Source organism: Fukomys damarensis, unplaced genomic scaffold (assembly GCF_012274545.1).
Source record: "Fukomys damarensis isolate Sample0158 unplaced genomic scaffold, DMR_v1.0_HiC HiC_scaffold_15, whole genome shotgun sequence".
NCBI classification, from domain to species: Eukaryota; Metazoa; Chordata; class Mammalia; order Rodentia; family Bathyergidae; genus Fukomys; species Fukomys damarensis.
The window spans coordinates 50,326,492-50,338,931 of NW_022900927.1; the positions used below are offsets into that span (position 1 = coordinate 50,326,492).

Here is a 12,440-nt window from a genome sequence, read left to right on the forward strand (position 1 = left end):
TCTTGGTTCTCATTTTTTCCCCTTGTCCCTGTCCTCCCTTCACCCCCTCTTCCCCTCCCCCCTTACAAACACTTCATTTCCATTTTTTCATTTTCTTGTATTTTATTCTTTTCCCTTATTAGCTTTCCCCTACCCTTCCCACTTTCCCTACACCTTAATACCAAATAGTTTCTCTGGTGTGAATAAACTACAATAGTACATAAGATCCTAATGATATAATGGACAATGTGAAATAGAAAGGGGAAAATACATATTAATAAAAATTTAGAAATTTATATATATATATATACATATTTCATCTAAGCAGTATGTGTCATGGATGTTATAGATAGGGCCACTCACTTTTAAAGTTTTCCCTATTGTTGTCAATTATCACTTATTACTATGTTAGGTACTTGCTGAACTTATCTCCTTAAACATTACTTAAATGTCACATATTCAAAATTACTATTCCTAGTTATCCAGAATAGGATGCTATAAAGTTTATTATAATTGATTATGAATAAAGCAAATAAATTTAGAAACATTAATTATGATATTAAGATGCTTCTAAACTTGTTCCTTGGGGTTTTTTGCTATGTTCGTAGGTAAGTTTGGCAAATGTAATGCCATGACATCTTGTTGTATCATCACTGTGTTTTGGAAGAGAGGAGAAAGTGACCAGGATAGTGCTAAAAAGTGATAAATGATGTTATGAATAGTTAAAAATTTGGTCTGAATGTTATCCAGTTTAATCACATCATTTTCTGTCTATAAGTTCTGAAAAATAATAGTCTCTGTTCTTTTGTACAGATTGACTTAAATACTGGTTTTAAAAGACTTAGGCCAGTTTCTTGCTTATAGTATATACTCAATAAATATAAACTGGTAAATATAACATTTTTAGTGAAACTAGAAAAAGAGAAGGCAAGTAGAAATGTAAGATACAGGAAATGTTAATCAGTTTTTCATAACTATAACACATTCTTGATTAATAACTTAAAAAGAGGGAAGGTTTATTTTAGCTCAGTTTCTAAGATTTCAGGCCACAGTTTGCTTGTTGCTTTTGGACTCGTGGTAAGGCAGTCGTCATGATGGGAGCACATGAAGAGGAAGCTGCTCACTTCATGGCAACCAGGAATTAGAGAGGAAGGGGCCATGGTCTCACTGTCTCCTGAGGGGCACAGTGTCATGACCCAACTTCCTTCCACTAAGCCCCACCCCCAAAGGTCCACCAGCTCCCAGTAGGGCCTTACGTTGGCAGCCAAACCTTTAAAACATGGTCCTGTGGGCCAGATCTAAGCTATGGCCAAGAAGGCTAACAAGAGAATGAATAGCAAAGGGCCCCATAGGTTTTTAGTCACTGACCATGAATTTGAGAATTTACCATGTGCCAGGCACTGTTTAACCTGCTGGGTATTCATTGGCAAATAAAACAATGTTTCTGTCTTCATGAAGCTCCTATACCGTAGAAGTGTTTTAAATTTACTCTTCTCTGAAATTTTGGTAATTTTGGTCTTATAAGTAAACAAAGAACGTACGAATCTTATTGCATGCCTAAGCATGAGAGTCATACCCACAGTGGGAGATTTAGAGAGGGGCAAAACAATTGAATCTTGTTACAGAGTTTAACAAAGGAAGAGAGGTCTGTACTTTATGGAGGGAATGAAGCTTCCGGTGAGGAGATACACAGTGAGCAAGGGGCTGTCTTGTTATGCAGAAGTTTCGCAGGTAGCAGCCACTTGAGGTGTTCTGTCTCTTTGCAGGTATCAGACCCCTATCTCTTCTTTCTGTAAAAAGATCATTCCTTGGCAAAAAGGGATGTCAGATTAAAAAGCTATCTGCTATCTTCTATTTACTAATATAGATAGATACTAGTTTCTTTTTATAAAAGTACATCATTTTATAGCTGTCCGAATGCCTGTAGAAGTCTTCAATTTCTTTGAATAATCAGATAACTAAAAATATGCCCCAAAATGTATTTGGGATTGGATATTTAGTCTTCCTGATTATAGACAATAAACAGATACACATTAATAAACACGTACCTGTAATTTGCACAATCTTGTGTATTTATTTTACCAGTTTTAGGACAAAAGCCTTAGCTCTAGGGATCCCAGCAGACCATGCCTGGCCTGTTATTCCTTAGCATCAGTCAAGGAGATGAGCATCAGTGAAGGACAGCAAAGGAGCTTTAGTTAATCATAGTCATTCTGGGAAGAATAAATAAAGAGATTCAAGATGTGTCTTTGGAGGGCTGACAGAAGCTTGGGGTTTTATAGAAGAACAAAGGCAAGAGTTAAGGGTTTGTGTAGCTGTGGGGTTTGGCAGCATAGGTGATCCTGGTCAAGTAATAATCTTGTGGATCTATATCTCAGGACTGGTTCTTCCAGGTTCTGGGAGAGCCACTGTCACTTAGGGGGCAGTCCAGCTCCCATCCAAGATGGTAGCTCTGGCTTGGGGTGGCAGTGGGGAAGCCTTAGTCCATCATGATCTCCTTTCCATGACAAAAATAAAAAGATATTAGAGGTTTTAGCAGAGACCAGAAATAAAATACTCAACAAGAGTTCTAGAAAAATGAGTTTATGAGAAATAAATTATTGACAGACTGAGAGTGAGTTGACATTTGAGATCCTCATTTACATTGAATTAAAGGCAAACTGCTCAAATCCTGCTGCTGGTTTAGGGTACTCATAAAAACAGACTTGTTTGAAATTCTCTTTAGCTCTTTAGATGCAAATGTCAATTTTTTCATCATGTCACCTTTTCTTATCTCTTAAAATTTAAATTTTCCTAAAAAGTAATTTTGTATTTTTTTACCCCTTTGAAATAACTTTGTAACTCATAACAAATTGCTTAGAAATTGCATCACATTTTATTATTTATATTGAGTAACTCTCTTGATGCTGAAAGATGTCTGATTGCTACCTTTGTTCTTTGGGAAAGTGGAGCTACTTTATTCTGATGTCTGAAGTCTACATTGATGACAATATCTTCTTGCCATAGTTTTAAGCCCTGATTTTATTGAGTAGTAATTTGGCTCATGTTTTCTCTAAATAGACAACCTCTTTCTTCTCAAACCTTTCTTGGAGTTGATTGATTGCATCGACATTTTAAACACATGGTGGACATAATTATATTTTCATTTATCCATATTTTGTCAGCTTAAATTCTCAACTGTATATTAAAATTTTTTAGCTTCTATATATTAGTTCTTTCTAAGTTTCTCAACTCTATAACAAACCTTACAGATTTAGTTGATATAAAAAAATTAAATTCAGTTCTGTAAAGGCAAGGATTACCTATTCTGTATTTTTATATGCATTTGGCAATGTATTTGTTTTTTTTCAACCATGGTTCTACATCAGAATTCCCTATGAAACTTTTTAATAGCACATCTTTTGCAAATTTTATTTCTGAAAATTCTATTTTGATGGAGCTTGGTGATGTTAATATGTCTGAATTTTTAAAACTGCACAAGTATTCTGGTTTGTAGCCAGCCTAAGCTCTTTTCTGTTGTTTTTGCTTGATGCCCTCCTGACTCCATAAAATCGAGCCACACATCTATAAAGAAAAAAATTCAACTCCCTTATCCCTAACCTTGTCCCTTAATTCTCTAACCAAAATTACACTACATCTGCCAGTTTTTTGTAATGCACACAGTTGGTAGCCTGAGACATAATGTAGCAAGATCTTAGGACTGTTGGTCTCCTCCTAGGGGAATACCCAGGATTATATATGCTTGCCCCTATGTGCCCTGGGAGTTGCAGTCAGAGAACTTCTATTCCACAATTGCAAAATCATCAGTGTTGCAGGCAAGTAGCAATCATAATGTGAAACTTGTCATGTTTGTTAGATATTTATGTTGAATAAAAACTGTTTGATTTAACATCTCTCTTCCTATTATCATTATTTAAACCTTTGAAATATTTATTGGGGAGTATATCTTTTACAAAACTAGTGTACGTTTTTCTTATTTATACTGCATTTTGTCTTTGCCTGAAAAGTTTGCTGGGAATTTTATTTTCTACATTAGAAAATGAGATACAAGTTCCTGACATTCTAATATTAACACAACATTTTTAATAGATAAATTACATTAGGAATATATCATCATTTAAGAGAAAGGCCAAAAATCTTACATAGTACTATTATCCTGATATTACATGTAATCTCATTCCAGTCACATTCACAACAATTTTTAAAAAGTAAATCACAAAGTTTTTTCATAATCTCTTTGGTATTATCCTTTCACTCTAGTTTTAGGAATAATGATGGTTCTCTTTTCTTGTAGAAATGAGCTACATTATTTAATTGAATTCCAAAGGTATGAGATTAAGAAAATGGGAATAAGGCCTAGTATAGTAAAATATCATGAATAGAAGAGATATATCATCATTACCTCTACCTTCTCATATGACTTAGCCCTTCAAAGATCCATTCCGATAGCTTTTTCATGTCATGTGTGTTTTCTGTCTTTGCGGTGCTTTCAGTAATGTCATAGTGTATCATTGGTCTTCCATTAAAACAAGTTGTATAAGAAGAACTTCAAAGAGAAAGCAGGAATTCTTTTCTGCTTTTGTATTTTTGCCTAGCATATTTGTTTCTAGAAGCACATTTTAGTATTTTACATGGAATACTCTTTAATATCATTGCCAACAAATGCTTTATTTCTAATTTTAGATGATATTGGTGCCCACATGAATGTAGGAAGAACTTATAAAAATTTAAATAGAACTAAAGAAGCTGAAGAATCTTACGTGATGGCCAAGTCACTGATGCCTCAAGTAAGTTGTCAGAATGTATCTTGTGTTGTGCCTACTATACATCCATATTGAGAAGGATCATCTAGATAGAAAAATCCTTCAGTTTGTTGATGTAAAAATAGGGTGTCTAATGAGCATTCTGTTTCTGCAATCATTGTAAGTATACATTTACGTTTTTAGCTCATGTAATTTTTAAAAAATTATTTTGTGTAACCCATTTGTAAATACTTAATCTTAGAATGTGAACAGTAAATATATATATAAACACACACACACACACACACACACACACACACACCCCTACACACACATGTATGTGTTATACACGCACTTTTTTTTGCTATATCCCCAGCCCCGAACAATAGGTATTTTTTTATTCTCATGAATGAAATAACTTTAAATAAAAATTTCATTTATGTAGTTAAGCACTAAATTAATGTTATTGCTATCTAAAAAAATGGACATAGTGATAAAATAGTGGACGTATTTCTCTTGCTATGTTGCATTAATCAGTTGTTGTTATGGCACAAGTACAAGATTCATCAGATATAACAAGTGCAATATCAAAAATAAAAGATTAATCCTGTCCCTTATCATCTTTGTGTCATCAGAAAAGATAATTTAACCCAAGCTACAGATTTCTCAATTATAACAATATTTATAATAATAGTAGTAGTAATAATGGGGTAATTTCATATCATTTCTAAAAACAAAATTGTACTATTTGATGGCCTATTATTTTCATACCAAATGGTACAGTTAAATTATATTTATCTTAGGTTTCTATCATATAGTTTATTGTAGTCCTTAAAAATTTGAATCCATGTATATTATATATAATCATCTTTATTCAACCTGAAAATAAGAGCATTTTATTTCCTAACTTTACCAAGCAAGTGAGTTTTTTATATAACGCCAAAATAAAATTAAATGCCCTTCTCTCACAATAAGGAAATATTTTGATCACAGCATGAAATGCTGTGATGGAGACTAAGAGACCTTAGCCTTTAAAAGTTCTGATTTAACCTGACTTCATAGGAAGATAAGTATAAATGAGCCAGCAGTAGTTTATTGAGCTGGCATGAGTGAAAAAATATGTCCTGTAAGGTCATAAAGTATATTTACTTTTTATGAATACTCCATTTTCTTTCGCATTTTATATTCTTTTTATCTATTAGTAAAGCTAGTACTATAGTCTCTGTGTTTTATGTTATTTTAAGTAAGCTACTAGGAAAACTTAACTTTTAATTCTTGTTTAGTATTAAAACATCTAAGTACAACAACACCATTTCTTCTAAACAGATTATTCCTGGTAAAAAATATGCAGCCAGAATTGCCCCTAACCACCTAAATGTTTATATCAATCTGGCCAACCTGATCCGAGCAAATGAGTCCCGACTAGAAGAAGCAGATCAGCTGTACCGACAAGCAATCAGCATGAGGCCTGACTTCAAGCAGGCTTATATTAGCAGGTATCATAGTTCACGTTAGAGATATCGTTGTAGAAAACTGAAGCTTCATCTGCATGTACCTATTGACTGGTCATTTTTTTTCTTATACTAATCTTACTTGGTAACCAAGTCCATAGAAGATTATAGTTTGTTTTACACTGACAAACTTAGTTGAACTGAAATTGACAAGGGAATTTGCCATCGCCAACATAGATTGTGTGTGAAAGAAAGGAGAGAAGCTCATTCTTAGTTTACTTCTGATCATCAAAGCCGTTTTCTTTTTTCCTGTTTAAACATTTGGAGCTTACATTGTTCTCTTCCCCAACTCTTGGGAGCATTCTTAAATAAATTTTGAGAGTTGACTGGTTATCGATGTCTTTGCCATAAAGAAAACATATTGGTTAGCAACAAAAAAGTTTTCTGGTATCACTGATGTATTTTCTCATGTAAATATAATTTACATACTTGAAGAAAAATGTTTGTTAAATTTTGTTTTGTACCCTGGCTGGGAAACCAAATCATAATTTATAACACTGTTTATATGGGGAGAGTGTATTCAAGATTTAACTTTCTAAGAGAGAAAATAAGTTCTTAAATTGGTTGTCTTTTTTTAGCTTTACCCAGAACTCTATGTCATTTGCTAATCCAGAATCATTCTCTAATCTCTATATTTAAAAAAAATAACATCTTAAATTCACTCTTAGTAGTTTAAAAGAGAATATTAGTAAAAACATTTTTTTAAGGACAAATAAATACATGTTTTATTTATGGCAAATATTTAAGACAAGTAGGAAACTTTTTAAAAAAGATTATAAAAACCTCTAAAGGGATAAAAATATGTGCCCTTACATCTTACTATGACTCTGGTCAAGTAAAAATATCCTTTAAGCAAAATAAGTTTTTAAAGTTCTTTAACAGCTAATGTAACCGTATTTGAAAAATACAGTGATTTTCAAACTAATCCCCCATTCAAGATGTAATCCTTAAAGCTATCTTCAGATGGCACTGTTGCCCTCCTACCTACCAGATCTGGTTTTTTAATTACTCTTTTTATTTGTTATCATATAGCAAATGTTCTGCTGATTTGTACAGTTAAACTTGTATCACAGATTTAAAGATGGTAATTTCCACTCTGTATATTTTTTCTTGTAATGCTCTATCACCTGACAGATTCACCAGTGTTCCACTGTGATTGTCATTTTCCTCATTCAGGTGTTAGTCTGTGTCCTTTTAAGATATATTCAAAAAATAAATTTTTTTTCTTTCCCCTTTTCTTGGATACCTCCCTACATCCTGCCTAAATGAATATGTGCTTTTCTGCATTTAGGAATTTTGAAACAGTATCAAGCTAAATTTACAGATTTGAGGGCAATTACAAACAGTTTTTTAATAAAGAACTTTTGAGAGTCAAATTTTAAAAGGGAAAAGAGCTATATGTTAAGTCTTAAAACTTAATCAAATGCTCTACAAACTAACAAAATAATGGTATGTTTGATTTTTCCACAGGGGAGAATTGCTCTTAAAAATGAATAAGCCTCTCAAAGCAAAGGAAGCATATCTTAAAGCATTAGAACTGGACAGAAACAATGCAGATCTTTGGTACAACTTGGCAATTGTGTATATTGAACTCAGAGAACCAAATGAAGCCCTAAAAAACTTCAATCATGCTTTAGCACTAAATCCAAGGCATAAGCTAGCATTATTTAATTCTGCCATATTAATGCAGGAATCAGGTGTGTTTCCTTAAACTAATGCTGTGTTTATTCAAATGTAACTTGGTATATAGTAAAACCTAAGTTAGACTTTATTTTCCATAGCAAACATTTTATGGATGGCTAGTTTATAAAACACAAGTAGCTTGGGCCAGGGATTTAGCTCAGTGGTTTAGTGGCCTGCCTTGCAAGCGCAAAGACCTGAGTTCAATCCCTGGTACCAAAAATAAATAAATAAATAAATAAATAAAAGCTGCAAGTAGCTGATAAAATAACTTATACTAAGAATATTTAAAATACTTGAAGTAAACTCTTCAAGTAACATTCACTAAAATTTGAGAGTACTAATCATTCACTCTATTCACATGTGTTAAGACTAAATTTTCAGGCATTCCGTTAAGCAATACCTATTTATTATGTCAGGTTATGCATATAAATGTAACTTCTTTCTTATTAAATATACTGTCTAAATAATATGAACTTGTAAAAGTTTCCATAATTAGCTCTAAAGAATCAGGAAAATGATTTTTTAAGTATTATATTTTCCTTTGATTTACAAGAAAATATTTTGGATAAATCTTTTTATATCTAGATTTACTAAGTTTTTTGAAATATTGTAATTTTCTATAACTTAGCAAAACTAAGTCATTAATCAGTAAATCTGTATCTTTGAACCATATTATGTATAGGACTGTACTTCACTCACAAAACAGTTACGCAATTATAATTTGTAATTTTTATGATGGAAAATCTAGTCATATCTAGTTAATTTCTAGATACCTTTCTTAAAACATTTGCAAAAACTGAACAAATCATAAAGATTACAGTATTTTAGAGCTAAAGAGGACCTTTGAGTTTGTTTTACCAGTTTGCTCCCTTGTAGGTTAGAAAGTATGTCCCGGTACATCTAAAGACTACCCTAACTTTGTATGACTGCTTTAGTAGCTAGTCCAAAAGAAAAGCTGAAGCCAACCGATTTATTTTAAATTTTTCTTACTCCTCATGTCACTTAAAAGAAGAGAGAGAGTTTGTTAGGCCTAATTTTCAAAAACATATGTTTAGGGAAAAACCTAATATTTGTGTAAGGTTATCTAACCTTAATAATAATGAAAAAAATTTATTTTCCAGTATAGATCATACCCTAGAACATGTAGTTGTAGAACTTGAAAAAAAAAATTATTTGTTTGCAATAGAAATTAATGCAATATTTTTCACATTTTAATTTTATACTTTTAAGTTAGTGATATATTTTGCCCTAGAAAGTTTGAGGTTATATGCCAGAAAAATCTGATTCAGTATTCTGAAATTTGGCTTTCCAATTATAATGACTACTTGTAATATATATGTATATATACACATACATACATACTGTATATCACGTAATTTTTAGAAAATTGAGTAAATTAACCCAGAGCCGTTAAATAACTTGTTGAGTATATAAAATCATAGCAGTCAGGCATGGTGGCGCACTTCTGTAATCCCAGCACTCGGGAGGCTGAGGCAGGAGGATTGCTGTGAGTTCAAGACTAGCCTGGGTTACATAGTGAGTTCCAGGTCAGTTTCAACTACATAGTGAGACCCTGTCTCAGAAAACAAAAAAACAAAAAACAAACAAACAAACAAAAATCATAGCAGAATCAATATTGAATAGTGTCAAGGCTAGGGATTTAGCTCAATTAGTGCTGCTGCCTGTCTCACAAGCACAAGGTTCCAAGTTCGATCCCTGGTACCAAAAAATAAAAAAGGATTGAATAGTGTCTTTTAGGAAATCTAAGTTTGCATCCTCTTAATTTTCTATTCTTCCTTTATTATTATCTAGGTTATAAACTATAAGACTTTTCTCCTTTTAGTTTCAGAAACATTCTTAATGTTTTAAATTGAAGAAAATGATCTGTCTTTGTGTCTCAAACACATTGTCTTTCCAGTGAAGATAGATTTTTTTTTTTGCTTTTTTCTTATTTAGGCACAGAAATTAGTTGCTTCAGTTTTGTCTTCTTGTAATCTAATAAAATGTTTGAAAATGTTTCTGTTCCTCAAACTTACTTCATTTGATAATAATATCTTATTTCTTTTAAAAATGCAACTATCTTTAGGTGAAGTTAAACTCAGACCGGAAGCTAGAAAACGACTTCTGAACTATGTGAATGAAGAGCCACTGGATGCTAATGGTTATTTCAATTTGGGGATGCTTGCCATGGATGACAAAAAGGACACGGAAGCAGAGATTTGGATGAAGAAAGCCATTAAATTACAAGCTGACTTCAGAAGTGCTTTGTTCAATCTGGCTCTCCTCTATTCTCAGACTGCAAAGGAATTAAAGGCTCTGCCGATTTTAGAAGAGTTACTCAAATACTACCCTGACCATGTGAAGGGTCTCATTTTAAAAGGAGACATTCTGATGAACCAAAAGAAAGATATACTTGGAGCAAAAAAATGTTTTGAAAAAATCTTAGAGATGGATCCAACCAATGTCCAAGGAAAACACAATCTTTGTGTTGTTTATTTTGAAGAGAAGGACTTACTAAAAGCAGAAAGATGTTTGGTTGAAACATTGGCATTAGCACCACATGAAGAGTATGTTCAGCGCCATTTGAATATAGTCAGGGATAAAATCTCTTCATCTGGTTTTGTAGAACAGCCAGTACTCCCGGCTGGGAAGAGTACAGGTGAAGAGGGAGAAAACAGAATTCCAACTGAAAATGTAAAGGAAATTAGAAGTGAGTCTAGACCAACACAGACAACAGAAACAACTGAAGATAAAAGTGAGTCTAAACACAACAAACAGTTGCAGAAAAATAAAGAGGCACCCCAAAAAACAAAAGACATCAAAGAAATTGAGAAGAAAAGAGTTGCTGCTTTAAAAAGACTAGAAGAGATTGAACGTATTTTAAATGGAGAATAGCATTCATCATGTGACAATGATATCAAAGGACTTTAATCTTTATCATGTGATTCCTTGACTCAGAGCTTTGAAAAATATCATGGACATGTAACTTTTATGGTGCCTCTACATGGGGTCAAAGTAAGATTTTTTGTTTAAGACCATCTTAACCCAGGATATGTATTATACAAGATAATGGCAGAAGTTGTTTTGGTGAACATAGCAGAAATATCAAATTGCAGGTGACAAATTTTCAGCTTCTGTTATATAAGGAAGAATTTTTTTGGCAAGACAATTTTTCTACTCTGAATTTAAAATAATTTGAGGCTAAATGATGATCCTTTGAGGACATATCCAACATACACTGTTTTATTCTATGAATTCACATTTATTACCTACTTCAGTTTCCTCTTACCTCTTGGAACCTGGTGATGGGTTGAAAACACCTACTGACACTTTTTTCTTCAGCAGTTCTTCTGTTAAACCAAGAAATTTTGCACTACAAGAGAATACTGGCTTCTTTATGTTATATTCTTTGATTTTCTAGAAGGAATGCTGGGTAAAATGTTTTAACATGGATCATATAACCTGTTAGCTTAAGAATGTATTTTCATAATTGCATACTTATCCTTAATTTAACTCTAAAATGCAGTTTTTAACAAGGTAAGGTTTGTACACACATATCATACAAATACACATTTCTAATGGTGCTCATGACTATTTTTCTTTTTCACATAAGTGTCACAACATGATCTACATATTCATGACTATTCTTTGACTTTTCCTTTCAAATTTTTGTTTCTTAGGGGCATAGTCATATTTAGAAGTTTCGGTAATGTTAAACTTTTAAGGAATAACATAGTAAAACTTTCATCTTAGTGTTGACTCTCTGATTTTATTTGAATTTTAATTTTCTGTTTCCAAAATCATAGTTTAATCATTCTTAGATACCTTAAGCCACTAAATTCACTTCTGTTTAACTGAAGGCAAAACAATGTGACAAAGTTTATTTTTAACACTAAATTCTTAATATCTTCTTGTGGTATATATTTTTATTAAATATTTATTTTGACTACTGAGCTTTCATAAAAATTTAAAGCCATTTTAATTATATAAAGTATGGAAAACTAATTGCTAGTGTATTTGCATATATATGCTATATATATTACAGTTTAACAAAAATCATGTCATGTTGGACCTTTCTCCAGTTATGGAAATAATAGTCTAATATCAGATTAATAAATTTGTCATGTGGTTTTGGCAATTTTAAATCTGGAAACTGTTAGGTTAAAAGTAGATACAAATCAAATTTATTAAATATGTTTTGTTCTTGAGTTAAGATATATTTCAAATGAATTTTTGTAATACCTAATGATATTGATTTAGTTTAAAATGTTAAAGCTCAAACCATTATTTTGAGATAGTAATTTCTAATTGTACAGTATTTCAAAAACTTTTTTGGTTCTTTTGAGGTAACTAATTTCTAACTATATATGTCTCAGAAACCATATTTCTATAATTTTTAAGAAGTGTTTTATAAATAGGTCACAAGAAACACGGTCTGCATTAAAGACCTTAGACTTATTGAGTTCCCAGAGGATCTGGCATAGATTTTTCTTTTCTTTTTTTCTTTCCTTCTTTCTCTGTTTTT

General features: G+C 32.1%; 1 protein-coding gene across 2 annotated transcripts in view; it reads left to right on the forward strand.

The window, feature by feature from the left end:
- Tmtc3 (transmembrane O-mannosyltransferase targeting cadherins 3) overlaps window positions 1-12,074 on the forward strand; it is a 46,587-nt gene extending 34,513 nt beyond the window's left edge. For both annotated transcript variants that reach the window (XM_033763827.1, XM_010629784.3), the window contains 4 exons: window positions 4,663-4,766; window positions 6,048-6,217; window positions 7,703-7,929; window positions 10,002-12,074. In XM_033763827.1, the coding sequence (XP_033619718.1) occupies window positions 4,663-4,766; window positions 6,048-6,217; window positions 7,703-7,929; window positions 10,002-10,810 (1,310 nt within the window). In that variant the 3' untranslated portion in view covers window positions 10,811-12,074. The remainder of the gene's footprint in view (window positions 1-4,662; window positions 4,767-6,047; window positions 6,218-7,702; window positions 7,930-10,001) is intronic.
- Window positions 12,075-12,440: the final 366 nt, after the last annotated feature.